At 43.3% G+C, this 27485-nt stretch overlaps 1 protein-coding gene across 1 annotated transcript in view; it reads right to left on the bottom strand.

Annotated features, from left to right (window-relative positions):
* LOC124285922 (probable ATP-dependent RNA helicase DDX49) overlaps positions 1 to 27485 on the bottom strand; it is a 114438-nt gene that overhangs the window by 35409 nt on the left and 51544 nt on the right. The window contains 7 exon segments of the mRNA XM_046722199.1: positions 6613 to 6710; positions 10452 to 10514; positions 10516 to 10602; positions 10741 to 10881; positions 12168 to 12346; positions 20385 to 20506; positions 24183 to 24268. Coding sequence (XP_046578155.1) covers positions 6613 to 6710; positions 10452 to 10514; positions 10516 to 10602; positions 10741 to 10881; positions 12168 to 12346; positions 20385 to 20506; positions 24183 to 24268 — 776 coding nt within the window.

The following is a 27485-nucleotide window of genomic DNA, read 5'->3' as shown; positions in this document are numbered from 1 at the left end:
AACACTTGAAATCCCTTGAAGTTCCCTTTAAAAAAGCGGACGTAAAATCACTCACCCACGAGTAGCATCCCTTCCTCCCTTTGGTGCCCTTTTGGTCACCTGACCGACCATTTCTTGTCACTCTCTCCGTATGAATGCCCGACATCCGGATTTACAGGGAAATCCAGAGTGCCATAAGAGGGGAGGTTGGGAGGGCTAACCTCATGAGTCAGGATAAGTATAAAATATCAATTTTAGTCTGAAAATTACATATTTTTCCTTATCCTGACTCATGCTAATTATGCTTGCAGAATACGTCGGAAACGGTAGTGGGTCAGGCCACGTTCTGGATTCACTAGTTGTAGATTTACGTCCTGTATTACCCCCCATGGGAACTTATGACGGCACTGTTGAAGATTCTGTTCTTTCAACTTCTCTCTGATTAGTCTGGGGGGAACCACAACTTGTCAGATTTCTTCCGAAACTTCTCCTGACATTTTCGTGTGGATTTAGATATACTAATATTCCATTAGTTATCTATTGCAACTCCATCTCTTGATGCGTGCATCAAGTGGAGATGCGACCCTTCTTCATGTAAGAGTATGTCCTATACAAGTACAGGGTCTATTACTCATGCTAGTCTGTCCTAGACGTGTGCATGCACTTATAGCCATTGCTCTCGAGAGCGTTGGTTTTCACAAGTCACGTGATAAAAGGGGTGAGATTTACTCAGCGCCTTTGTGGAACCGTTAGTTGTTGTGCTACAACAAGTGGCCCAAACTGGTGAATGCCTGAGACGTCTTTGGTGGCAATGTCTCTGAGGTAGTGGTTGGCAAACACCGTGTTCGATCTCCAAAGGCAAGCCCTCCATTATAGTTGTAATCGAGCAGTTTCCATGCAGAGCAAGTGTTGACGCCAGGGCTCTGACTTCGTGTGGGCTGGAGGCTTCTAGAGGGTCAAGTCCTGCTGCTTTATAGGCCCTTAGTATAACGGCTCTCATCCAGATCGATATTGTTGTCCGTGAGACTTCCGTGGGCGTCTCAGTGGATAAGGAGATGAATAGGCGCTTGAATTTTCGTCTTCTTGTTTTAGTTCTCTGTAGGTAGACTTTAAGTGCTCTGACTGGGCATAAGGATAGATCCTGCGTATCCTGTGGCCCAAGGACTGTAGATAGTGCTGGGATGTGGAACTGTCTGTCAGGCTCACTGGGCAGTTGGTTCTTGGCGATAAAATCCCATCTCAGTCCAAGATGTATGATGTCACAATGTCTTGTTCCAAATCGTGTTCGTTCAAAGTCCAGAGCATGTATTTCTGACATCCGTGCAGCTGTTGCTAGGGCGATAAGGAAAAGCGTTTTCTGAGTTTGTAGCTCAAAGGATGTCCGTTCTAGAGGCTCGTAGGCATCACTGGTGAGATGTTGTAGAACTATGTTGAGATCCCAGGCAGGAGCCTTAAATTTCTTTTGTTTGTCTTCCAACTTGAACGAGCATAGTAGTGCCAGAATCTCTGGTACTTTGGTAGTGCCAGAATCTCTGGTACTTTGGTCAGCTTGATACCCGTTTTTATGGTGATAACTGTACTGAGGGCAGCCAAGTAAGTTGAGAGTGTTGAACCTTTTAAGTGTCTCGTCTGTCAAAGATGACATAAGTATTCCGCCACTTGAGGATGTGTTGCTTTCACCGCTGTAAAGCCTTTCCTCTTTGCATACTGTTCAAATTTCTGCCACTTGTCGTCGTACAAGTTGCGAGTTGATCTGCATACAGCTAGTGTAACTGCTTTAGCTGCTCTGGCGGAGTACCCTCTGGTCTTCAGACAAGCTTTAATACGCTCCACGCGTGTAGCTGGAACAGTGTCGGGATCCCGTGAGCTTGCTTGGTGCGTGGATGGACAAGTAGGTTCGACCACTCTGGTAGTTTCAGGGTTGGACTTCCGAGTTCTTGTATGAGGACGGGAAACTATACCCTCGCAGGCCAATAGAGTGCGACCAAAATTAGTTGCAACGTAGTTGTCTGCTTGATTTTCTGTAGTACTTAGTCCTTCCCATGAGATGCTTAGAGCGTCTGTTGCCCATGCCTGAGGATCTGGAATCGATGAGACGAATGTTGGTAGCTGTTTGTTGAACTTTGTTGCAAACAGGTCTATTAGTGGGGATCCTATAGTCTGTATGATGAACTGGAATGCTTCTGGATGCAACATCCAATCCGTCGGGGATGGTTGTAGTGGACGAGATAGGGCGTCTGCTCTGACATTCCTTGCTCCCGGAATGTGGCATGCCTTCATGTAGATGTTCAGGTTGTCGACGATGCTGAACAGGAGAAAGCTGAGTTGTAGCAGACTTGTTGACCCTTGTTTGTTGATGTAAAACGCCACTGTGGAGTTGTCCGTGTGTACCATGAGTCGTGTGTTCTTTAGTACGCTGGACCAATGTTGTAAAGCGTTGATTACTGCTTTCATCTCCAACAGATCGATGTGTGACTTCTGATCCTGACTCAACCAATTCCCTGCTGTCACTTCGTTGTTGAAGTGCGCACCCCATCCTTGTAGGGAGGCATCCACGTAGTGATGAGTGTTGCAAACCGGCTCTGTCAAAAAGGTTCCTCCGCAAACATTTGACTTCCGAGTCCACCATAGGAGATATGGTTTCAGGCTGTCCGGTAGTATTAACGGATCTAGGCTGTCTAGGTGGGCGTTCACAAATACTTGTAGTGGCCGCAACTGTAGTCTCCCTCTCCGAGTCATGTCTTGAGCTGAGGTGAGTAGACCGAGCATGCTTTGCCAAGCACGTAGTGTCAACGGAGAGAGCATTGCTTGAGATATCATCTGTTGTATCGGACCTAACGATCCTCTGGAACGACTATGCGATTCACTGGTGTGATGAGTCGAATGCCTAGAAATTGCAGATCTTGTTTCGGCTCCAGTTCCGACTTGAGGAGATTTACTAGCCATCCTAGTTGAGTGAGCAGCCTGATGGTGAAGTCTAGTTGCAGTCTGAGTTGACTGGGATCTTGATGAGCTTGAATCCCGTCGTCCAGGTAGAACGCATTGCGTAGACCTCAACGATGTAAATATGTGACGATAGGCTTGGTCACTTGAGTAAACAACCAGGGGGTAGACGATATTCCAAACGGTAGAACCTTCCACTGGAAGTGATGTCCATTGAACAGGAATCGTAGGTATTTCCTTGAGTCTGGATGTATCGGGATGTGGAGGTACGCATCTTGCAGATCTATGCTGGTGAGGTAGTCTGCTGAACGAACGAGATGTCGGAGCTGAGGAAGATGTATCATCTTGAATTTTGCTGGTCTGCATAGATACTCCCGTTGAACTTCCTCAAGTTGTTGATGAGCCGAAATTTCTCCTTGGAATTCTTCTTCGGTACCAGGAAAATTGGGGAGTAGAACCCGGGCGTGATGAGATCTTGATCTATCTCTTCTACTGGCTCTTTGTCGAGCAGGGTCTTGATAGCGTCGTCCAGTTTTTCTACCTGGTCGGCTGCATAGTTGAAGGCCATCGGGTTGCTTGTGAGTGGTGGGGTGGCTTCCAACTGTATCTTGTACCCTCTGCGTAGTATCTGGGACACATAGTCGTCTTGTAGAATTCCCCAATTTTCCCAGTATCGTTGAAGACGTCCACCCACTGTCGAAGGTTGTACAGGAACGGCTGGGGGTGAAAGACTCCAGTCGTTCCGCACCTGGCCTTCAGCGCTTGATTCCTCTTGCATCCGTAGGTGCTCGGCCTCTTCCGGGGTTACCTCTAGGAGCTCCGGTTCGGCGACAAAAGGAGCCTCTTCCTCCTTTCATGCTGGAATACTTCTTTTCTCTGGCTCTCTGGACTCCTTCAAACTTGGATTTGTTGGAGTAGCGTTGGGATGTCTGACGAATCACATTAGCCAAGGTGTCGATGGATTTAATCATCATAACCTCCCTCGAGTCGTGAGAGACTTCTCTGGCGACTTCTTCAATTCCTCCTCCAAAGATGTAAGATGCTGACCATGGGGCTCTGTATAAGGACTTGGTGAAGCGTTCACTCCAAGTGCATGCTGACAATAACCCTTGTCTGATGTGGATGCTAAGTGCTCCGACATAAACTGATGATCCCTCTTCTGCATTAGTAGAGCGGAGTATATCATCCGGTCTTCTTCGGCGGAGGAGTTCTTGAACTTCGAGATAAGTGTTTCGTTGATAGCCCTCGATCTGGCTAATCCGAAGGTACGTCTGGTGGTTGTATCCAGCTGCGCTAACTTCTTCTCCTCAATCTTGTAAGTTCTCTGACGGGAGTCGGTGATAATCTTGTAATCTTGTAGTCATCTTCCACCTCTGGAGCCTTCAGGAAGGGTTCCATCCTATGTAGAGGGAATTTCCTGGTGTTGAACGTCGGGATGTGCTGACTCTGAGACTTGGTGGCTTTATCAAAAGCTGCGCTGAGGTTGTCTGATACTTGAGCGATCGGGTCGATCGGAGGAAAGGTGAGCGTGTCGAAATCATCGTTAGACATCTTGTAGGTAAACGCCTCATCTCTGTCCTTAGAAGGTGATGCTAAGTCCAAGCCATTGGCAATCCAGGAGTTAACTTCCGTATCGGAGAATATGCTTTCACCTTCTTCCTCTGATTGGACATCTCTCGCTCTAAGGATCCACAATGACTTGAGTCTCTATGAGATGATCTGTATGAGGAGCTTCGCGCAGGTGAGCGATCCCAATGCGATCGTGTATAATCTTTCTGGAGTCTTGAGATGATTCTCTAGGTCTTCGTGAAGGTGGGTTTCAGGACGTAGCTTCCCCTCTGTAGGAGTGCCTTCGCGCAGGTTCTCGATGGGCGTCAGAGTCTGATGGAGATGAAGACTCATATCTGCGACATCTGTAGGGTTCAGGAGAACGCCTCAATTTCTTCCTGCATGGAGACTTCTTAGCAGCAATCTCTCAAGCGTCTACAGCTGAACTGACTTTGGTAGCGGTGTCCAGACTCCTCACTTCAGATGGGGAAGATCGCCGTGTCCGTGAGCCTTAGCGCAGGCTTCCCTCTTCATCCGGATGCGGTGGAGAGAGTGTAGAACCTTCACTAAGTCTAGTAGTCGTTGTAGAGGTCTTCATAGCAGCCTTCTCCTGAGCAAAGCGACGTTCCATCATCGACATCATCTTGTCTGTAAACTGTTGCATGAACAGTCCCGGGTTGAAGTTCTTCGTTGTCTGAAGAGACTGCTGCAGGGATGATGCATCTGATACTGAAGAGACGTCATTTAAGGCTCGCTGCACTTGTGAATAGTGATAACAATGTCGATGTAGCTGTAGAAGCAGGCTTCGTCTTCTTACTGACAATGGAGACTTCCGGTATGAGGATGGGTGGATCATCATAAACGTCTGCTTCTTCCGGAGGAACAATCTCGGCTGAGAAAGACCTCGTCTTCTGCGTAGAGCTGAGCATAGACTTCGATGAAGTCTTCAAGGTAGTAGCCTTCTTCTTCTGCATAGAAGATCATTTAGCCTTCTTCATCTGCGACGAGGTCAGCTCAGTACACGATAATCTCTTATGGCCTCCGACGTTCACCACCGGTACATCGACCTGCTCCCGAGAAACGTTCGGCAATTCACTGGAATTATGAATGTCTGCAGCAGTGGTTAACACACGGTTATCAGCGCAATCACTCGATTTAGACATGACTTGTGAATACCTATGTACCCAGTCCTTAGCACGTCTATGGATGGAAAAAAGGTAATTAGCAAATTCAACAGAGTTTAAATTTACACAAAACTTACAGCGAGAGCAGAAAGAACATGAAATAGTGCAATTAGGACATAATAAATGAGGGTCAGCCGCAGACACTCGGTACCTACAACGAATACAGGTTTTCATCAAATGTAAACACAATGAAAACACAAGTCAAACAACGGAAAATTTAGATCAAATTTCAAACCGTAATGTAGAATATAATCCTAAAAAACGTATACATCAATAATTTTTATGTAAGGTCCGAAAATATAAAAGGATATGTGCCGTATAGGGACCAGGTGCTCTCACAACCGTCCTCAAGGGCGAAGAAGGAGAGAGTGACAAGGCATGGTCGGTCAGGTGACCAAAAGGGCGCCAAAGGGAGGAAGGGACGCTACTCTGGGTGAGTGATTTTACGTCTGCTTTTTTAAAGGGAACTTCAAAGGATTTTAAGTGTTCCACTATCATTCGCAAGAGGAAGGAGACAAGCATAATTAGCATGAGTCAGGATTAGGAAAAATTATATATATAGTGTGTGTCTATTTTGTGTAATTTTTATACATCTTTACACAGGTAATATTTTAAACATTAAAATAACCAAATGGAGATTCTAAATTTGTTACATATGACATTGTATGCGCTTAGAGCATGCCCATGAGTTGGGGAGATCAGCGCTATACAAATATCCTGATTATTATTATTATTATTAATATTTTTATAACATAAGAAATCAAAATGTAATTATTTTGGTCAGTGCACAGGTGCATGTGGATACAATTTCATCTCATACTGTACAGCAAATGACAGATAGTGGGGAATTGGCAGCGATGGTATCATCCTTCATTGAACACCTCGTAACCTCACTATGAGACTTGGCTCAAGGTGACCATAGCAATTTCAGCTGCAAACCAGATGTATCATGATGTACCTGCTCTCGCTGTGCGTCCCACTCGATGGACATAATCCTTAGGTCTGTTTGGCACATTGTGATTAATGACAAGATCTACTGTTGGGATGTCCAGTCCTCTGCAAGGAAACATCAATCAAGTCTGGAGATTGAAAACAAGATATATTCACAGCAATAGTTCTCTACACAATTATGAAATGATGCACTGTATCTCATCAGGATATGCCAACAAAGACACACTTAACACAGGTGTTTCCCAGCATTCATATTCAAGTGTTTTCTACTTAAACACTGACACTAAAATCTACTGATCTGAATGTTATATCTGGAGGAGAAGTAGAAACATCTGCATGCCAAAACAGAAGCAACTCTGGCCCAACCTTGACCTGAATAAAGGTTTGCTATCAGAAACATGTATCATGAATCATTTGGTGAGTGAGTGTGTTAAGTTTTACGCCGCTTTTAGCAATATTCCAGCAATATCACGATGGGGGACACCAAAAATGGGCTTCAAACATTGTACCCATGTGGGGAATCAAACCCGGGTCTTCCACTTTCATCTGTGATATCTGTGACTGTCAATGTGCAATTCAACTTATGCCTCAACCAGATGACAAAATGTACCTAATTCCTGTAGTGTTTTGTGTTTTATCATTACAGTATATGGCTGAATGACATGGTGAAGCACATGCTATGATGAAACAATCAGGATTATGAAGATGATACACACTTCAGCAAGAGTACACAAGTTCAGACTATTCAAGCAAACACTCATGGAGTTGAGATGAAATTTTAATAGACTCAGGAATGCGTGTGCATGTTGTGAACAGAAACATTTGGGACAACCTCTCAAGTCAAAACATCAAGTTGAGAAAAGAAGAAATATATTGCCCCAGCAGGCCCTTTGGAAGTTACAAGGTTGCATAATACAGACATTTCATCTTAACAGAAAAGCATCAACTTCAGCCACATTCCTAAAAATAACAAAACAATTTGTGAATGTAATTTGTAAAGCAGGTTTATGCCTTTGAATACTGTAGAAAAGAATATATTTACAGATGATATGACTAAGATTATGATTTAACTTATGATGCTATACAGTGAGTGTTTCCAGGGTTCAGCATTACCAGCAAAACATTAATGTGTACAACAAGAATATAACAGTAGCACAACCTGAGGAGACTTCAAACAGTCAGTGTTGTTCATGCTATGTTCACACTATCACGATTCGAGCCTAGATTTAAATCGTGGTCTTAATCGTGGACTAATTGTGGTGATCCTATTAGATCTTATCAAAAAAAATCTACGATCAACACGATTAATTGTCAATCGTGATCATCGCATCAGATCGTATTGCATCGTAACAAAGCGCAACATATCGCATCTAATCGTGCTTCCAAATGGTGGTGATCGGAATCAATCGTGGACAAGACAAACACCATGCTCTGTTGAGATGTGTTGCGATCTCCCTCGATCTGTGACGCTTTGCCAGGTCCCATTGCTCACGACCTGACACGAATGACTCACGAGCAGATACAAGTTGATATGAGTAAATGCGAGTAGATACTAGTTGATACGAGTAAATGTGAGTGTTGACGCTTTTCAGGGACGCTCACGATCTGTTACGAGTTCCTGCCGCCTCCACTATATCCTTCACAGTGTTGGGCTTCTGCTCTTGAGTCACCTGAGGAGACACCTGATTCTATTGGCCTGGATCCCAAAACCATTTTCCACCACTCTCCTCCCCTTGAGGACGAAGAAGGGCATGTCTTGGTGATCATCAGGGTTTGCAGTCAGAGGGCAAGGTCGGGGGAGTCCTTGATCTTCCTCTCACAGACAGTTGAACAGCTCCAAGTCATGACATGTGTCCTTTTACACCAAGCTCGATCCACACAAACTTGTAATCTGCATCCACCAGAGCTATGGGTTATATCGAAAAGAAGCCCTTCTAATTGACGTACAGGCTGCCAGTTTGGGGTTGCTTCTGGATAGAAATGTGTTTGCCATCCAGGGCCCCAATGGCGTGGGGGATATTCCATCTCTGCTCAAACTGGTTAGCTACGGCTGTCCATGCTTCAGGGGTCACAGGTAGGCTAAACATCTCATCTTTGTACGCTGGCACAATTGCCTGGCACACTTCTGGAACCATCTCTGAGATAGTGGACACTCCACACATATAGGCATACGCAAGGGACCGATAGTTGTCTCCAGTGGCAAGTTGTCTCAGTGTCACTGCCAGTTTCAATCCAGGTGAGAGGAGTTGCCTGAAACTGGCGAATTCCCTATATCGATTGCTGGGGCCACCCTTTGCAAGACTTCATCGAAGAGCTGTGGTGTTAATCTTGTGTAGTTTTGGAATGCTACTGGATCCTCCAGCCTCAAATGGGTGTCTAGGAGGCTGGAGAACTGACCAAACTGTTGTCTACTCTCCTCTGTGAGCCATGGTGCCACCAAGAGGTGCCAGACTGGAGCTCTCCTGGATCTTTGTGGTTGGAGTTGTAGCTGGTCTGGCTGCTGCTCGTCTTCTTCCACTCTGGCGATAATGTAAGCATACAGTACTACTGCAAATGTCACGTCATCACCCTCAACTCCTGCCATCACAATGGTTGTGGGTTGTAGTGTTCACTCTGTAAACGTTCAAGAAACAATGAAGTCCATGGTCAGTTGGGCTGTATATATACCCGTCGGGTCCAATTGTAGCTCAAATCATGATCATCCCCAATCGTGATCATGAAAGACATCACAACCACAATCGTATCCTATCCTATTAGACGCATCGGTTCATGATGAACGTATCGGTACATACCTGCATGTACCAATCGTCCCAAATCGGGGACCCCGATCATGATGATCATGTCAGATCGCGACCCAGTCGTGGACTCAATTGGGACAATCCTATCAGAACGTATGTGATTGTATCCAAACGGGAGACCGGATCATGACAGATTGTGTCACCTTAAATTGACCAATTGTGACAATATCGCATTCAAGCGCAACAAATCGCATCAAAACGTATCAACTCGCATCACCTGGTATCCAAAGCTGAAATTTCAGAGAAGTTCCACGATCAGCTACGAATGGCTAATCGTGACGTTCGTAACGGATCGCACGACAGTGTAAACAAGTTGAAGATAAGTGGAACTTATCTGTTTCCCTTTAACCACACTATGCTGAATCATTAAGAGGCTTTGGTTCCAATGGATAAACCCAAGGAGTAAGGGCCAGTTGCCTTCTCTAGGACATACTGATGTTCATATAACTATTCTTCAACTGGTTTCCTAACAATGAATGCATCTCCTTTAAATGGAGGAGTAACTCTGCCAAAGTTACTACTGATGCCAAATTCAAGAGTTCTAAATAAATGTTACATGTTGTTTCTCTACAACTGTCATGGTAAAGCTAACCTGGCATTGTATGCTGAACACTAGACTATGGTATTGTTGGGACTGTAGACATATTTAATGCCTGAGTGATCTATTCTTGATTTCACACAGACTATAAAAACATATACTTCCAAAGGTGGTTCACTATTCTGGTATTCAAACAAATTTAAATAGAGAGCACTGTTTGTCTGAAACATTTAAACAAATTCTTAGTGGTGTTTATGTACTGTAAGCTTATGGCCTTCTCAGTAACACATAAGATTGATAGATTCACAAAGTGTCACCCCAAATATCTATCTGGTGGCTGTGACAAAACCAGTCCACTTTAGTTCCTCTTCAGTGTTGCATACTTTGTGTGCAAATATTTTGGACACTGCTTTTACATTTTCTCAAGTGTTTAAGTAGGTGTTGTAAACATCTCAGTACGAAACAATTGACAGACACCACTCCATAACCATTAACTTAACAAATTCTAACCTGCTGGCAACATCTGTGGCAAGAAGAATTTTCACTTCATTTGACTTGAATTTGTTGAGAGCCAAGTCTCTGGCGTTGAGGAATCATGGAGTGCAAGACTGCTACTTCAAAGCCCACTTCTCCAAATATCATACCCAAGATCTGAGTATACCTGCAAAAATATCCCATACACTTGTCAGATAATAATGAAGTTATTTATGGATTCTTTTTCTCATGAATTAAAGCAAATACATGTTAAATGATGTGAGATGAATTCTGATGCTGTTTATTCCCTTGTTGATGTACTTACTTGCACGTGCTTGTGAAAATGATGATTGAGCTCTGCGGATGTTCCTCAGTGAAGGACTGCACTATATGTACCAAGTAGGCATCCTTCATGTCCGCTGCCATCAACACATATGTCTGAGTCAACTCTTCCACCGTGGCCACACTGGAGAACAATGTCTCTTCAGTAAAAACAAAGCATGATCACCAAGGATACACACCAGCCCCCAGTACCACACTGTCTGGCAAAGGTCATGGTAGTTCAAACATGCTATCGTGGAAGTACAGAAACGAAAAGCAGTGCCATGTCTCTGTAACTCACAAGGCTGTGTAGTCCACAAAGAATGTCAACAAAAGTTGTTGCCACTATATTTGTGTATTTACACTTGAATAGTTTTCTAATTTAATTTACAACTTTAAAATCTACTCAACATTTTAGACATTTTGGGAACTGGATCCCAGTTATGTAAGTTGGCCTGAAACCCCCCAAAACAAAAGTAGAAACACCCAGGAATGAGAGATTTCTGTTGATATCTAGTTGTTTGACAAAGATAAATCTAGATAAACATGAGATAAAGTGTGGAAAAGCCAAACAATGAGGAAGCCACTTGATCACCAGTGGCCATAGATAGCTGGAATCAGGTGCATTTACCCGGGTAGAACAATCTTACTCACTTTCTCTCAAGAATAGATCATACAAGTTACCAACTCACTTCATTTTGGTGAGCACTGAAATGCTTTTTGTTCCCACAAATGCCTCCACACAAGAGGATTAGACTTATGGCTGTTTAACAACTTTGTTCCAAATATGAAAAATATGTTGCATGCAAAGTACAACATTTCTACTGGCATGGTGAGGACCGTCATATAAATGGTCTTGTTGGGCATCAGAATGGACTTTTTATCTATGTTACAAAACCATTGTGAGACTTGTCATTATCTGTGAATATTGACAAAATCCACTGGCAAAGTTGCGGTAGAGGAAACCAAGACATGATGGCACAATGGCAGAGATTAGACTTCATGGTGAGATGAGTATTGAAAGGTGAGGTGAAAGGGGGTTTAATGTCGTACTTGAGAATATTTCACACATATGACGACGACACATGTATGTGTATGCACAGCTGCTTGTACTAGCCCAGACGTAAGCTAGTTTTGTAAAGTGCTAGCTCACTGAGATACCATGCTGTAGTTAAGCATGAATACCCTCCTCAGGCACATTATACTGACTCCGAGCCGACCAGTCCTTGTTGTACCCATTAATGCAGAGCGCCAGACAGGGACTAACAAGTACCATATTTTAACGTCTTTTGGTATGACGCGGCCGGGAATCGAACCCGCTACCTTTTGCTCTAACCACTACACCACGGAGGCGGTCAGTATTGATGTGAAGTCTCTGTGTGAGGTTGTGATAGGGACAAACTTGGAATGCACACGGACACATAAACTTACCTTGCCTCTTGTTGCCAGAAGAATGGTTTGTTCATGGTAATCTCTTGTAGGTGATTCAAAGTCTCTGTCATAGTTGCACTAACCAGTACTGTTTGTCTCTTCTTGGGTAAAACCTTAAATATTATTTCCAGCTGACTGCCAAAATTGTCTTCTAATAGACGATCTGCTTCATCAAGTACCTGCAAGATAAATATCCATTGCTAGTGTTGGGAATTGGAAACCAAATCCACTATCGATTATTGGAGGACTTGTGGTGAACGGTTATCGATTATAATCAAAAATGTTGTATACATTTTTAATGTAATCACCAATTTTAAGGGGTTTCCCCAGGTTTTTTCTAATGAATATTTTTAGATGTTATATTTTACCGATCACTGCGTCAGAATTCATCCTGTTATATTATTGGGTATGTTTCAACAAGATCACCGGGAAACTTGTGCACAGCTGATTGCTATTTCCGGCTCTATATATGAGACAAATACACACGGTAATCTTAATCCCTGCATATAAGACAATGCTTAGTAAAAACAAATTAGAACTGAAAAGGTAAATAATCAAGTGATGTCTAATTGCAAATTTGACGTCTTCACTGACAAAGTCGTTTTGTCTTTATATTTGTGCGAAATGATACAATATCCAGAAGAAAAAGGTTTGATGAAAGTGTTTCCCACAGATAAGCCGACCACCTTCTACAGGCTGCCATTTTTGGTCTTCAAAATTCGGCCCTCTACAGTAATATTACCTTTCTTTGAAATGACTTTAGTGTGTATAAATACACTTTTCTAGTCAGTCAGCGGCATTTAGTCATGTAGTGTTTTTATGACATCTGACAAGATCTGTTGTTTGTTGAATGGTTGGTAACTGATGCTGTTGTAAGTAAATATGTAATTTTTTTAAGTAAAATTGATATTTTATACTTATCCTGACTCATGAACTTTTGCTTATCTCCCTTTCCCTTTCGAATGGTAGTGGAACACTTGAATCCCTTGAAGTTCCCGAAGCGGACGTACAATACTCACCCACGAGTTACCTCCCTTCCTCTTTCCCGTGCAAACGTACCATGTGTCGTGCCCAGTCTTGTCACCATCCGCTTGGGCGAGCACTGGAGTCCCATATACGGCAATATTATTGTTTACTTTTAGGCCTATTCTTCTAATTTAAGCTGTGTATGGTTTTGATTATAATTACGATGTATTATTTGTAAAAATTTGTTGAAATTTATTGACTTTGAGTCGTGTTTTCATCGTGTTGTAACCGTGTTTACAACTCATAAAATCGTGCTGTGTGTGTAAACACAGGTTGTCTCTGGCTGATCCTCACCCCCAATGTCCATCGTGTACAGATACATGTTCATCCACCTTGCATTGGATTTTCGCCCATGCACTTGGATCTGCTGTGAAATCGCAAGTGTCTTCAACGGGGAGGTTGGGCCGGCTTGTTTGTCATGAGTCAGGATAAGTATAAAATATCAATTTTACTTTAAAAATTACATATTTTTCCTTATCCTGACTCATGATCTTTTGCTTATAGAATCCGTCGGAATAGGTGGTGGGTCAAGGCACTGGATTCAACAGCTGTCCTTAGATACGTCCTGTATCCCCCCAAAGGGAACTGCAAACGGCATTTCCGTGGTCCTATTCTTCCAACTTGCGTAGTAACTCGGGGGGGGGACCACTCCTTGTCTTACTTCAATCTCAGACAAGTTGAATCATGCTGATTCATGTGGTTTTAGATCAACTAGTATTCTCCTGTACTAGATATCTTATAACAACCCATGGATTATGATAAGGTCTTTATCATAAATGAGTTGCGACCCCTTTATGTACAGGTAAGGTCATTACCTGCACAGGATCTTTAATCACTCATGCTAGTCTATCCTAGACTGTGCGCATGGACTTTCAAACTAATACTTTTTCCTAGTAAAAGTCATCTACAAGTCAACGTGATAAAGGGTGAGATTTCAACTCAGCGCCTTTGAGGAACCGTTAGTTGCTGTGCTACAATGAGAGGCCCAAATTGGTGAATGCCTGAGACATCTTCAGTGGCTATGTCTCAGAGGTAGTGGTTGGCAAACACCGTGTCCGACTTCCAGAAGCAGCCCTCCATTATTGTCGGTATAGAGCAATTTCTGTGTAGAGCTAGTGTTGACGCCAGTGCTCTCACTTCGTGTGGGTTGGAATCTCTAGGAGGTTCTAGTCCTGCTGCTTTGTAGGCTCTCAATATAACGGCTCTCATCCAGAACGATATGGTCGTTCTTGAGACTTCAGTTGATGTCTCAGTTGATAATGGGATGAATAGGCGCTTGAATTTCCTTCTCCTCGTCTTAGTCTTTTGAAGATATATCTTCAAGGCTCTGACTGGGCACAAGGATAAGTCCTCTATATCTTGTGGGCCGAGGACTGTAGACAGCGCTGGTACATGGAATTGTCTATCTGGTTGACCAGGTAGTTGATTCTTGGCAATAAAGTCCCATCTAAGTCCTAGATGAACTGTATTATTATGCCCTCTGTCGAACGTCGTTCGACCGTAGTCCAGCGCATGTATCTCAGATATGCGAGCTGCAGTGGCTAACGCTAGCAGGAACAGCGTTTTCTGTGTTAGCAGCTCGATCGTGATCTGGTTCGTAGACATCACTGGTAAGATGACGCAGAATTACATTCAGGTCCCAAGCTGGGGCTCTGAATTTCTTTTGTTGGTCTTCCAACTTGAATGATCTCAGTAGGGCAAGTAATTCTGGTACTTTCGTCAACTTGATGCCTGTTTTCATGGTAATCACTGTACTGATAGCGCCAGGTAAGTCGATAGAGTCGAACCTTTTAGATGTCTAGTCTGTCTCAGATGACATAGATATTCCGCCACTTGAGGATGCGTAGCTATTACCGCTGTGAAGCCTTTCCGCCTTGCGTAAGTTTCAAACTTCAGCCATTTATCGTCGTTGCGAGTCGATCTGCGTAACGCTAGTGGTACTGCTTTGGCTGCTCTGGCGGAGTATCCTCTTTTCTTCAAACACATTTTGATACGGTCCACACGTGTAGCTGGAACACTGCTGGGTTCCCGTGGACTTGCTTGGTGTGCGGATGTATCAGTAGGTTCGGCCAATCTGGAAGCTTGATTACTGGGCTTCCTAGGTTTTCTAGTAGATCTGGAAACCATGCTCTCGCTGGCCAGTAAGGCGCGACCAAAGTCAGTTGGAGCGTCTTTGTCTGTTTGATCTCGATCAGTCCTTTTGGCAGTAGTATCGGGGGTGGAAAAGCGTAGCCGTTTAGTCCTTCCCACGACAATCTCAGTGCATCTGTTGCCCAGGCTTGAGGATCTGGAACTGGTGAGACGAACGTCTGCAGTTGTTCGTTGAACCTCGTGGCGAACAGGTCTATAGAAGGGAATGCTATTTCCCTTATGTTCCGAAACGCTTCGGGATGGAGCATCCATTCCGTTGGTGATCGGTGTAGTGGTCTTGAGAGAGCGTCTGCTAGTACGTTCTTGGCTCGGGTATGTGACACGCCTTTATCCAGATGTCTGCTTTCTGAGTGATCTGGAACAACTGGAATGTGAGTTGCAGTAGGCTTGGTGATCTTGTGGACCCTTGCCGATTTATAGAGAACGCCACTGTGGAGTTGTCTGTGTGGATCATCAACATCTTGTTGTTCAGCAAGCTCGCCCATAGTTGTAAGGCGTTGATCACTGCTTTCATCTCTAGTAGATTGATGTGGAGCTTTTGTTCTGTATGAGACCACTTTCCCGACGCTACTTGATCGTTGAGATGTGCTCCCCATCCTTCCAATGAGGCATCCGCGTAGAGTTGTGTCTCGAGGCCGGCTCTTGTAAATAGACTCCTTCGCAGACATTCGACCTGTGTGTCCACCATAGTAGATACCTCTTGAGGTTTTCGGGCAGCAGGATCGGGGTCGACACTGTCCAGATGCTTTATGAGGAACCGTTGAAGTGGTCTTGGCTGTAACCTTCCTATGTGTGTCAAGTCTTGCGCCGAGGTTAGTAGACCGAGTAGAACTTGCCATGATCATAGTGTTAACGGAGAGGTGACTGCTGGCGGGATCATGGCTTGTATCTTGACCCATCGATCCTCTGGGACGACGATACGATTCTCTGTAGTGATGAATCTTATCCCCAGGAATTGTAGATCTTGTTTCGGTTCCAATTCTGACTTCCTTAGGTTCACCAACCATCCCAGTTGAGTGAGCAACTTGATCGTGAAGTTCAGTTGTAGTCTGAGTAGACTTGCATCTTGGTGGACCTGAATCCCGTCATCCAGGTAGAAGGCATTGCGTAGACCTCGTTGATGAAGGTATGCGACTATAGGCTTGGTTATTCGTGTGAATAGCCACGGGGCCAAAGATATTCCAAACGGTAGCACGCTCCATTGGTAGTGTTGCCCTCTGAACAGGAATCGAAAATACTTTCTTGATTCTTGATGTATCGGGATGTGCAGGTACGCATCCTGTAAGTCTATGCTGGCCATGTAGTCTGCTGGACGGACGAGTTGTTTCAGTTGCGGTAGGTGGATCATGCTGAACCTCTCTGGTTTCAGTAGGTAGTCTCTGTTGAATTTGCGCATGTTGTAAATCAGTCTGAACTTCTCTAAGGAGTTCTTCTTTGGTACTAGAAAAATTGGGGAATAGAAGCCTTGGGTGAGATGATTCTGGTCTATTATCTCTACTGCATCTTTTGAGAGAAGTGCGTTGATGGCTTCTTGTAATCTGTCTGACTGCTCCTCTGCATACTTGAAGACCATCGGGCTGAGGGTTAACGGAGGAGCATCTTTCAGTTGTACTTTGTACCCTTCTCTTAGTACTTGAGAGGCGTAGTCGTCTCTTAAAATTCCCCAATTTTTCCAGTACCTTTGTAAACGTCCACCCACTGTCGATAGTTCTACAGGAACGGCTGGGGTTGGAAGACTCCAGTCGTTCCGACCCCTGGCATCAGCGTCTGGTACCTCTGGAAGCTCTGGGGCCGCGGCCTCTTCCTGAGTTTCCTCTGTAGTTGCCTGAAGGGCGACGAAAAGAGTCCTTCCCGCCTCTGGAGCTGGAGTACTTTCTGTCTTTAGCTCTCTGTATCCCAGCGTACTTAGACTTGTTGTTGTATCTCTGGGATGTATGGCGGATGACGTTGGCCAAGGTGTCTATGGTCTTGATCATCATCACCTCTCTGGAGTCTTGTGTAGCTTGTTTGGCTGCATCGTCCAATAGACCTCCAAAGATGGTAGGCGCCTCCCACGGAGCTCGTAGTAGTGGCTGCGTAAATCTGTCATTCCAGGAGCAGGACGCCAGTAGACCCTGTCTACATATTAAGGTGATTCCCGCCAAAATAGCTGTGAGGTGGTCCGATAAGAAGAACTGGTCCTTCTTGTGTGACGAGGGCCGAGTAGATCATTTTATCCTCTTCCGTAGTGGAATTCTGGAATCTTCTAGAAGCTGTATCTACTTGTGATAACTTCTTATCATCCACCTTATACAACTTAGTCTTGGCATCATTGACCAGCTTGATGTTGTCGTCCCACTCCGGCGCCTTCACAAATGGTTCCATGTGATGTAGGGGGAATTTCCTCTTATTAAAAGATGGTAGCTGCTGCGTCTGGGACTTGGAAGCCTTCGCGAAGGCTGTGCGCAGGCTGTCCGGTACTGGATATAGGCTCGATCGGTGGGATTGTGACGGAGTCGAAGTCATCATCCTTCATCATGTAGGTGTCAACTTTGTTCCTATCTTTAGAGGGAGACTCTAGGCTCAACATGCTAGCAATCCAAGCCATTACTTCGGGAGTCTGAGAAGACGGAGTCCGCAATGTCTTGAGCCAAGGAGCTGTGTCTAGTTGACGTCTCTCTGTGTGAGCCTGTATCCCTTCGCGAACCTTCATCCTGGGTTCGCGAACCTGCAGCTGATGATTCCTCCCTGTGCGAACGTCTGTCGTGGGATCGTTCCCTTCGCGAACGTCTCTCTCTGGAACCTCTTCGCGAACCTCCCTGTGGTGAGCTTGTGCCTTTGCGAACGTCTGCGGGATGATCTCGATCTGGATCGGCTAGGCGTGGAGGCAGGCTTCTTAGAGGTTCGCGAACCTTGAGGGTTCGCGAACGTGGACTGCGTATCATCTTGTAGTATGATGGAGTCGTCCGGTTGTGGAGCACTTCGTGGAGGAGTGTGTTCGCCAACGTCAACTGCAGTTGTAGCTCTGATGGGTGTAGATTCGCGCAGGCCAGTGGGTTTGCGCACGATGTCGGCAGACTGTTGTGTCTTCCTTGATTCTTGCTGGAATCTCTGCTCCATCATAGCCATCATCTTGTTGGTAAACTGTGTCATGAACTCCCCCGGGTCGAAGTTCTGCATCTGTTGAATCGGCTGCGATGCTGTTTTCTGTGCCTCAACTTCTGTCCTCGAAGGAAGAGGTCTTATGTCCGACAGCTGGCCTGCTGTGACATTCATGGGTGATGATCTGGTAGTAGTAGACATCGACTGCATCGTAGATGTCATTGATATCTCAGGTAGTAGTATAGGGGGGTCGTCAAACACTTCTTTCTCATGAGGTGGTACGATCTCCTCGTTGAAAGATCTCTGCGTAGCAGCTGTAGCACGTGTAGATTTGCCCTCAGATCTAGTACTCGTAGACTTCCTCTGCGTAGTAGAAGAGGACACCGTCTTCTTCTTAGACTGGGACGGCGTAGGTTGCGAGGTTGACGACTTTTTCTTAGTCCCCTTTGCTGCAGACTGGCCCTGTAATGTACTAGGCAACACATCACTATTATGAACATCAGCAGCAAGTAACATACGGTTTTTAGGCTGATCTCCAGATTTATCACATGTGACTAGAGATGACTTTTTCACCCGATCCATGGCACGTCTATAAACATAAGACAGATATTGATTAAATTGTAAGTCAGTTAAATCAATACAATAGATACAACGCAAGGTGGATGAACATGTATCTGTACACGATGGACATTGGGGATGAGGATCAGCCAGAGACAACCTGTGTTTACACACACAGCACGATTTTATGAGTTGTAAACACGGTTACAACACGATGAAAACACGACTCAAAGTCAATAAATTTCAACAAATTTTTACAAATAATACATCGTAATTATAATCAAAACCATACACAGCTTAAATTAAAAGAATAGGCCTAAAAGTAAACAATAATATTGCCGTATATGGGACTCCAGTGCTCGACCAACCATCCGCTTGGGCGAAAAGGGAGAGAGTGACAAGACTGGGCACGTCACATGGTACGTTTGCGCGGGAAAGAGGAAGGGAGGTAACTCGTGGGTGAGTATTGTACGTCCGCTTCGGGAACTTCAAGGGTTCAAGTGTTCCACTACCATTCGAAAGGGAAAGGGAGATAAGCAAAAGATCATGAGTCAGGATAAGGAAAAATAATAAACCATAAAAGAACATACAAACTTTCTTTTCTTTTGTGTACCTCTACATGTTCAACTATCTGTCTCTGAACTGTACTTGCTTACCTTTAGAAGTCGGGGACAATAACAAACACATGACCTTTTGTAAATATATTTATCATTTAGAGGGTATTCTTGTGATTTAATTTAACCGATTATTAATCGATGATTGATCAGTTGGGTCAATCCGATTGCAACCGATGATCGATTATGAAACTAACATCTATTGAAAATGGAATTCCAAGAAATAACAAAAACATAGCATATGCTACTTATTGAAAGGGTGTCTTTGTGACATATAACTAAGATCATGAGATTATCATCACATCATTATCAATAGTATTATACATAAGTATTCAAGTCACACTACAACTACAACTTGTATGAAGGCTTAAAGATATCAACAGGAAAAGTAGCCTTGCTTCAAGGCTGTACTGATTGCTAAGCCCATTGGTGTATAGTGATTCTATCCTTTCAAGAGGCAAGTCTAGATAAGCGGCAGTCCGTTAGAGGAATATTTATATTTTATAGAAATTATCATCTAAACTATTTACTATTACCTTAGAGACTTGTGCAAGTCTACAGGAAAAGGTACTTCAGTGAAAACTGAACACATGTTACCTTCATCTTATACACAGGTCAGTCAAAACCTTTACAGATCTCAGCTTATACCTTCAGAAATACATGTACCAAATTCAATCGACCTCAAGCAGCTGCTTCTTGAGTAAACAGTTATATAAAACATTTTTTGCAGGAGATGACCTTGAGGCTGACCTTTACACTTGACATTCCCTTTAACACAAACACTTACAAGAAACTTTATCCTCTTCAGGTTGAAGTTTGTACAGCTTTCAATATGGTCTGCCAGCCTGCCTGGTGTCGATATGACAATGTGAGGTTTCACTGTCAGGTCAACACCTTGTTGTAACATATCTGCAATATTGAACCCAAACTGTCAGTATTTGTTTCATATGGTGAAATGAGAGGTGTTAGTAATTTTAAACAAAAGACTTCTTGCAATTAACAAAAACATAAAATCCCCTCAAAGAGAACCAAACATCAGAATGCCACTGTCAATTATTAGCTGGGGTAATAATACTACTAGTTTGTTTGTGTCCAATCTCTTGTGGTGATTTCATCTAATTTCTCTTTGAAGTTAAAGTTGAAGTTAACTCTCCAAGCAATAATCTTCAAGTTGTTCTGACCAATTATATGTATAGATCATTCTACAAGAATCACCTCAAAAAGCCTGTGTTTGTAATAATGACAGGTACATATGCCAAAATGTTTCAAGTGAGTGAGTGAGTTTAGTTTTACACTGCTTTAAGCAATATTCTAGCAATATGACGACAGGGGACACCAGAAGTCGGCTCCTTTTTGTGCTTTAACAACCCTGCAAGTATGGGTGGATTCCACCGGTGTGATTTTAGTGACGACGCTAAGTATATTTGTCCGCTGCGTGTCATCGTCTCCGTAACGGCGAACCAAGATGGACGTTATTGGCGCCAGTATGGACGTGAAGAGCTGCTGGCGCTGAAGGAAACCGCGTTGGAGTTGAAAGGACTTAGAGACTTGCCCCCGGAATGTGCATCAGACAAGGGGAATAATTCAAATTCAGGATCAAAAGTTACTAGGAAACGAGGTAAGCGTGGAGGAGTCCGCCGACGAGTTCGGACGAACTTTCGGCAAGCACAAAATATTTGTATGAATTCAGAGACAGTTGCATTCTATGTTTCACGGAGACATGGCTATCACCTTCCGTGGACAGCAACACCCTTTATTTGGAAGGATTTGGTACTCCAGTTCAATTAGACAGAGATTCAGATGCTCCAGGGAAATCTATTGGAGGAGGTGTATGTATGTATAGAAATGAAAAATGGTGTCGTAACTATCTTGTGAGAGAAAGGATATGCTCACCAAACATCGAACTTCTATCAGTGTCTATGCGGCCTACTTATCTACTACGTGAATTCGGTCAGATCTTTGCTGTGAGTGTCTACATACCACCCAGTGCCGATAACAAACAAGCAGCTGATGTAGTTCATAATCATGTTCAATCCCTAGAGCTGATTTGTCCTGATGAGCCGAAATTCATACTTGGAGATTTTAATGGATGTACCCTGAAGTCTGTGCTCCCCACCTACAATCAGTATGTAACATGTTGTACACGGAAAGACAAGATCCTCGACTTGTGTTATGGTAACATCAAAAACGCCTACAAATCATATAGTAAACCACCCCTAGGAGCTTCGGACCATAATTCTGTGTATTTGCTGCCCACATATCGTCAAAACTTAAAAACAGAGAAGGCTATTGTTAAGACTGTCAAATCATGCAACAGAGAATCTACTGAAACCCTACAAGGATGTTTTGTGTGTACAGATTGGGACATGTTCTATGATGCAGAACAAAAATTAGAAGGAATATGTGACGTCATTACGGATTATATAAATTTTTGTGTCAACAACATAATACCAGAAAAAGAAATCAGAATGTTCCCAAACAACAAGCCCTGGATCACAAAAGAAATGAAATCTTTATTAAACGAAAAGAAACGAGCATACATGAAGAAAGATAGAATAAAACACAAATGCATACAGAAGGACATCAATCTTAAAGCTCGTGAGTGTAAACAAGCGTACAAAGAGAAAGTTGAGAGACAGTTTCAGCAAAGCAATCTGCAACAAGCCTGGCAAGGCGTGAACACGATGATTGGCAAGAGCAGGCGACGACAGACAACCAACGCCGGGGATAATGAAACCTTTGCTGAGGACCTCAACACTTTCTACAGCCGCTTTGATTGTCACGACTTTACCGATGAGAGAGCTCAAGTTAGTGAAGCCGTACAGGATAGTGAAAGTCGTATCCATATATCAGAAGCTGACGTCATTCAAAGCTTCTCCAGAATTAACATCAGAAAAGCAAAAGGACCTGACAACCTTGACGGCATTGTGTTGAAGGAGTGCAGACTTCAACTGTGTACAGTTTTCACTAGATTGTTTCAATTCTCAGTGAATACACACGTTATTCCTTCGGTCTGGAAAACATCAGAAATTGTACCAGTTCCTAAAGACACAACCTAAAGAACTCAACGACTACAGGCCAGTTGCTCTCACATCTCACATCTATAGCAATGAAGTCGCTGGAACGCATCTTGTTGAGACATCTCCGTCAGGAAGTTGCCGACATACTGGACCTGCTTCAGTTCGCCTACAGGTCAAGGAGAGGAGTTGTTGATGCCACACTGTCACTCCTTAATAATGTCTATAAACATCTAGAGACGCCTAAGTCATACATCAGGATCCTCTTCGTTAACTTTTCATCTGCGTTCAACACTATCCAGCCACATATCATGATACAGAAACTGTTAGACATGGGCGTTAACTCATACCTCATCAAGTGGATCGAAAACTTTCTTGTGGACAGACAGCAGTACGTGAAAGTTAACGGGGCTGTATCGAGTAAACGGACCACCAACACTGGTGCACCACAAGGCTGTGTAATATCTCCTGTTCTTTTCACCCTCTACACTAATGATTGTGCAAGCTCGAATTCAACCTGTTCAACTGTAAAGTTCGCAGATGATGCAGCAATTGTCGGCAAACTGAACGACACTGATTCTGAAGAACTGTATAAGAGGACATTAATCATTTTACGACTTGGTGTGCAGAAAACCACTTACTCTTAAATGTCACAAAAACAAAGGAACTGATAATTGACTTTCGGAGTAAACCCACAGAAATGCTTCCAGTGATAATCAACGGTGAATGTGTTGAGACAGTGTCGGAGTATAAGTATCTGGGAACCTTCATTGACTCTAAGCTGAACTGGAACTCTAACACTGAAGCCCTATACAAAAAAGTGTCAACAACGTCTTCATCTCATGCGTAAACTGAGATCTTTTAATGTTAACCCATCTGTGATGTCATCTTTTTATGTAGCATTTATTCAGAGTATTTTAACATTTTCCTTCCATTGTTGGTACGGGTCTCTCTCAGTTCATCTCAAATCTAAAATAGACAAAATTGTTAACACTGCAAGTAAAATCGCTGGAGTCAGATTTGAATGTTTATCATCAATATATGAGCGGCAAATCGTGAATCAAGCTGTCAAAATCATATCTGACCGTACTCACTACTTAAATTCGGAATACAACCTCCTCCCTTCAGGCCGCCGCTACAAAGTTCCAATTGTGAAAACTAAGAGAGCCCGTACATCCTTTATTCCAAGTACCATATCTCTCTTAAACAAATGTGAAGATACCTAAATCAAAGAATTTATGTAAATATGTTTGGTATCTCTCTAATGTGTCAGTAGCTCTGCTGATGTAACACAAATTCCTGAAAAGGCATTAAAGTATTATTCTACTCTGATTATATACCTGTGCCTGTCAATGGATATTTCCATGTAACTGTTTGCACATTTGAGTGTCCAAATGAAGTCATAGATTTTGACTTAAAATGGTCAAAGTGTAATGTCCAAATTTCATTGTACTGGACAGACAGACATACATGGCAGTTGCTAAATATTACTGATGTTTTTCTACTTTGGACAGTAGCATACAGAGCTGTAAGTACTGAATTCCAAATATTTAACACCAGGCTCTCACCAAGACCTCCTGTAATCACGGTAACTCTAACCCCCAAGGGTTTTCCTAGAACACTGAACTGTTCAGCTATCTGGAAAGCCAGCTCCCTGCAAGAAGAAACACACATTATTCATATTTTCTGAACATTCGATTGGTTTTTGGAACAAAGTGGTTGGAATTCGGTTATTGAATCTCTTCTGACTTGAGGTCAACTGTGGGCATGTGTCTACAAGCTGCCTCAGGGACCGATCCAAGTCTCTGTGCATGAAGAGAGATGGAATAGTTTGAACAGCCCTCTTCCATATCTCTGTGTGTGAAGTGAGATCAAATAGTTTCAACTGCCCTCTTCCATATCTTTGTGTGTGAAGAGAGATGGAATAGTTTGAACTGCCCACTTCCATATCTCTGTGTGTGAAGAGAGATGGAATAGTTTGAACTGTCCTCTTCCATATCTCTGTGTGAAGAGAGATGGAATAGTTTGAACTGCCATCTTCCATATCTCTGTGTGTGAAGAGAGATGGAATAGTTTGAACTGTCCTCTTCCATATCTCTGTGTGTGAAGAGAGATGGAACAGTTTGAACTGCCCACTTCCATATCTCTGTGTGTGAAGAGAGATGGAATAGTTTGAACTGTCCTCTTCCATATCTCTGTGTTGGAGAGATGGAATAGTTTGAACTGCCCACTTCCATATCTCTGTGTGTGAAGAGAGATGGAATAGTTTGAACTGTCCTCTTCCATATCTCTGTGTTGGAGAGATGGAATAGTTTGAACTGCCCACTTCCATATCTCTGTGTGTGAAGAGAGATGGAATAGTTTGAACTGTCCTCTTCCATATCTCTGTGTGTGAAGAGATATGGAATAGTTTGAACTGTCCTCTTCCATATCTCTGTGTGTGAAGAGATATGGAATAGTTTGAACTGTCCTCTTCCATATCCTGTGTGTGAAGAGAGATGGAATAGTTTGAACTGTCCTCTTCCATATCTCTGTGTGTGAAGAGAGATGGAATAGTTTGAACTGCCCACTTCCATATCTCTGTGTGTGAAGAGAGATGGAATAGTTTGAACTGTCCTCTTCCATATCTCTGTGTTTGAAGAGATATGGAATAGTTTGAACTGTCCTCTTCCATATCTCTGTGTGTGAAGAGAGATGGAATAGTTTTAACTGCCCACTTCCATATCTCTGTGTGTGAAGAGAGATGGAATAGTTTGAACTGTCCTCTTCCATATGTCTGTGTGTGAAGAGAGATGGAACAGTTTGAACTGCCCACTTCCATATCTCTGTGTGTGAAGAGATATGGAATAGTTTGAACTGTCCTCTTCCATATCTCTGTGTGTGAAGAGAGATGGAATAGTTTGAACTGCCCACTTCCATATCTCTGTGTGTGAAGAGAGATGGAATAGTTTGAACTGCCCACTTCCATATCTGTGTGTGTGAAGAGAGATGGTATAGTTTGAACTGCCCACTTCCATATCTGTGTGTGTGAAGAGAGATGGAATAGTTTGAACTGTCCTCTTCCATATCTGTGTGTGTGAAGAGAGATGGAATAGTTTGAACTGTCTCTCCATTCCTGTGTGTGAAGAGAGATGGAATAGTTTGAACTGTGTGTGAATCTCTGTGTGTGAAGAGAGATGGAATAGTTTGAACTGTCCTCTTCCATATCTGTGTGTGAAGAGAGATGGAATAGTTTGAACCTTCCATATCCCACTTCCATATCTCTGTGTGTGAAGAGAGATGGAATAGTTTGAACTGTCCTCTTCCATATCTCTGTGTGTGAAGAGAGATGGAATAGTTTGAACTGTCCTCTTCCATATCTCTGTGTGAAGAAGAGATGGAATAGTTTGAACTGTCCTCTTCCATATCTCTGTGTGTGAAGAGAGATGGAATAGTTTGAACTGCCCACTTCCATATCTCTGTGTGTGAAGAAGAGATGGAATAGTTTGAACTGTCCTCTTCAATATCTCTGTGTGTGAAGAGATATGGAATAGTTTGAACTGTCCTCTTCCATATCTCTGTGTTCGAAGAGATATGGAATAGTTTGAACTGTCCTCTTCCATATCTCTGTGTTCGAAGAGAGATGGAATAGTTTGAACTGTCCTCTTCCATATCTCTGTGTGTGAAGAGAGATGGAACAGTTTGAACTGTCCTCTTCCATATCCCTGTGTGTGAAGAGAGATGGAATAGTTGAACTGCTCACTTCCATATCTCTGTGCATGGAGAGAGCTGGGATAGTTTGAACTGCCCTCTTCCATATCTCTGTGCATGGAGAGAGATGGAACAGTTTGAACTGCCCACTTCCATATCTCTGTGTGTGAAGAGATATGGAATAGTTTGAACTGTCCTCTTCCATATCTCTGTGTGAAGAGAGATGGAATAGTTTGAACTGCCCACTTCCATATCTCTGTGTGTGAAGAGAGATGGAATAGTTTGAACTGCTCACTTCCATATCTCTGTGCATGGAGAGAGCTGGGATAGTTTGAACTGTCCTCTTCCATATCTCTGTGTGTGAAGAGAGATGGAACAGTTTGAACTGCCCACTTCCATATCTCTGTGTGTGAAGAGATATGGAATAGTTTGAACTGTCCTCTTCCATATCTCTGTGTGAAGAGAGATGGAATAGTTTGAACTGCCCACTTCCATATCTCTGTGTGTGAAGAGAGATGGAATAGTTTGAACTGCCCACTTCCATATCTCTGTGTGTGAAGAGAGATGGTATAGTTTGAACTGTCCTCTTCCATATCTCTGTGTGTGAAGTGAGATGGAATAGTTTGAACTGTCCTCTTCCATATCACTGTGTGTGAAGAGAGATGGAATAGTTTGAACTGTCCTCTTCCATATCTCTGTGTGTGAAGAGAGATGGAATAGTTTGAACTGTCCTCTTCCATATCTCTGTGTTGGAGAGATGGAATAGTTTGAACTGCCCACTTCCATATCTCTGTGTGTGAAGAGAGATGGAATAGTTTGAACTGTCCTCTTCCATATCTCTGTGTTGGAGAGATGGAATAGTTTGAACTGCCCACTTCCATATCTCTGTGTGTGAAGAGAGATGGAATAGTTTGAACTGTCCTCTTCAATATCTCTGTGTGTGAAGAGATATGGAATAGTTTGAACTGTCCTCTTCCATATCTTTGTGTGTGAAGAGATATGGAATAGTTTGAACTGTCCTCTTCCATATCTCTGTGTGTGAAGAGAGATGGAATAGTTTGAACTGCCCACTTCCATATCTCTGTGTGTGAAGAGAGATGGAATAGTTTGAACTGTCCTCTTCCATATCTCTGTGTGTGAAGAGAGATGGAACAGTTTGAACTGCCCACTTCCATATCTCT

This window comes from Haliotis rubra, unplaced genomic scaffold (genome assembly GCF_003918875.1).
Source record: "Haliotis rubra isolate DU_JTF1 unplaced genomic scaffold, ASM391887v1 Scf370, whole genome shotgun sequence".
Taxonomy (NCBI): Eukaryota; Metazoa; Mollusca; class Gastropoda; order Lepetellida; family Haliotidae; genus Haliotis; species Haliotis rubra.
This window is presented reverse-complemented; position numbering and strand designations above follow the sequence as displayed.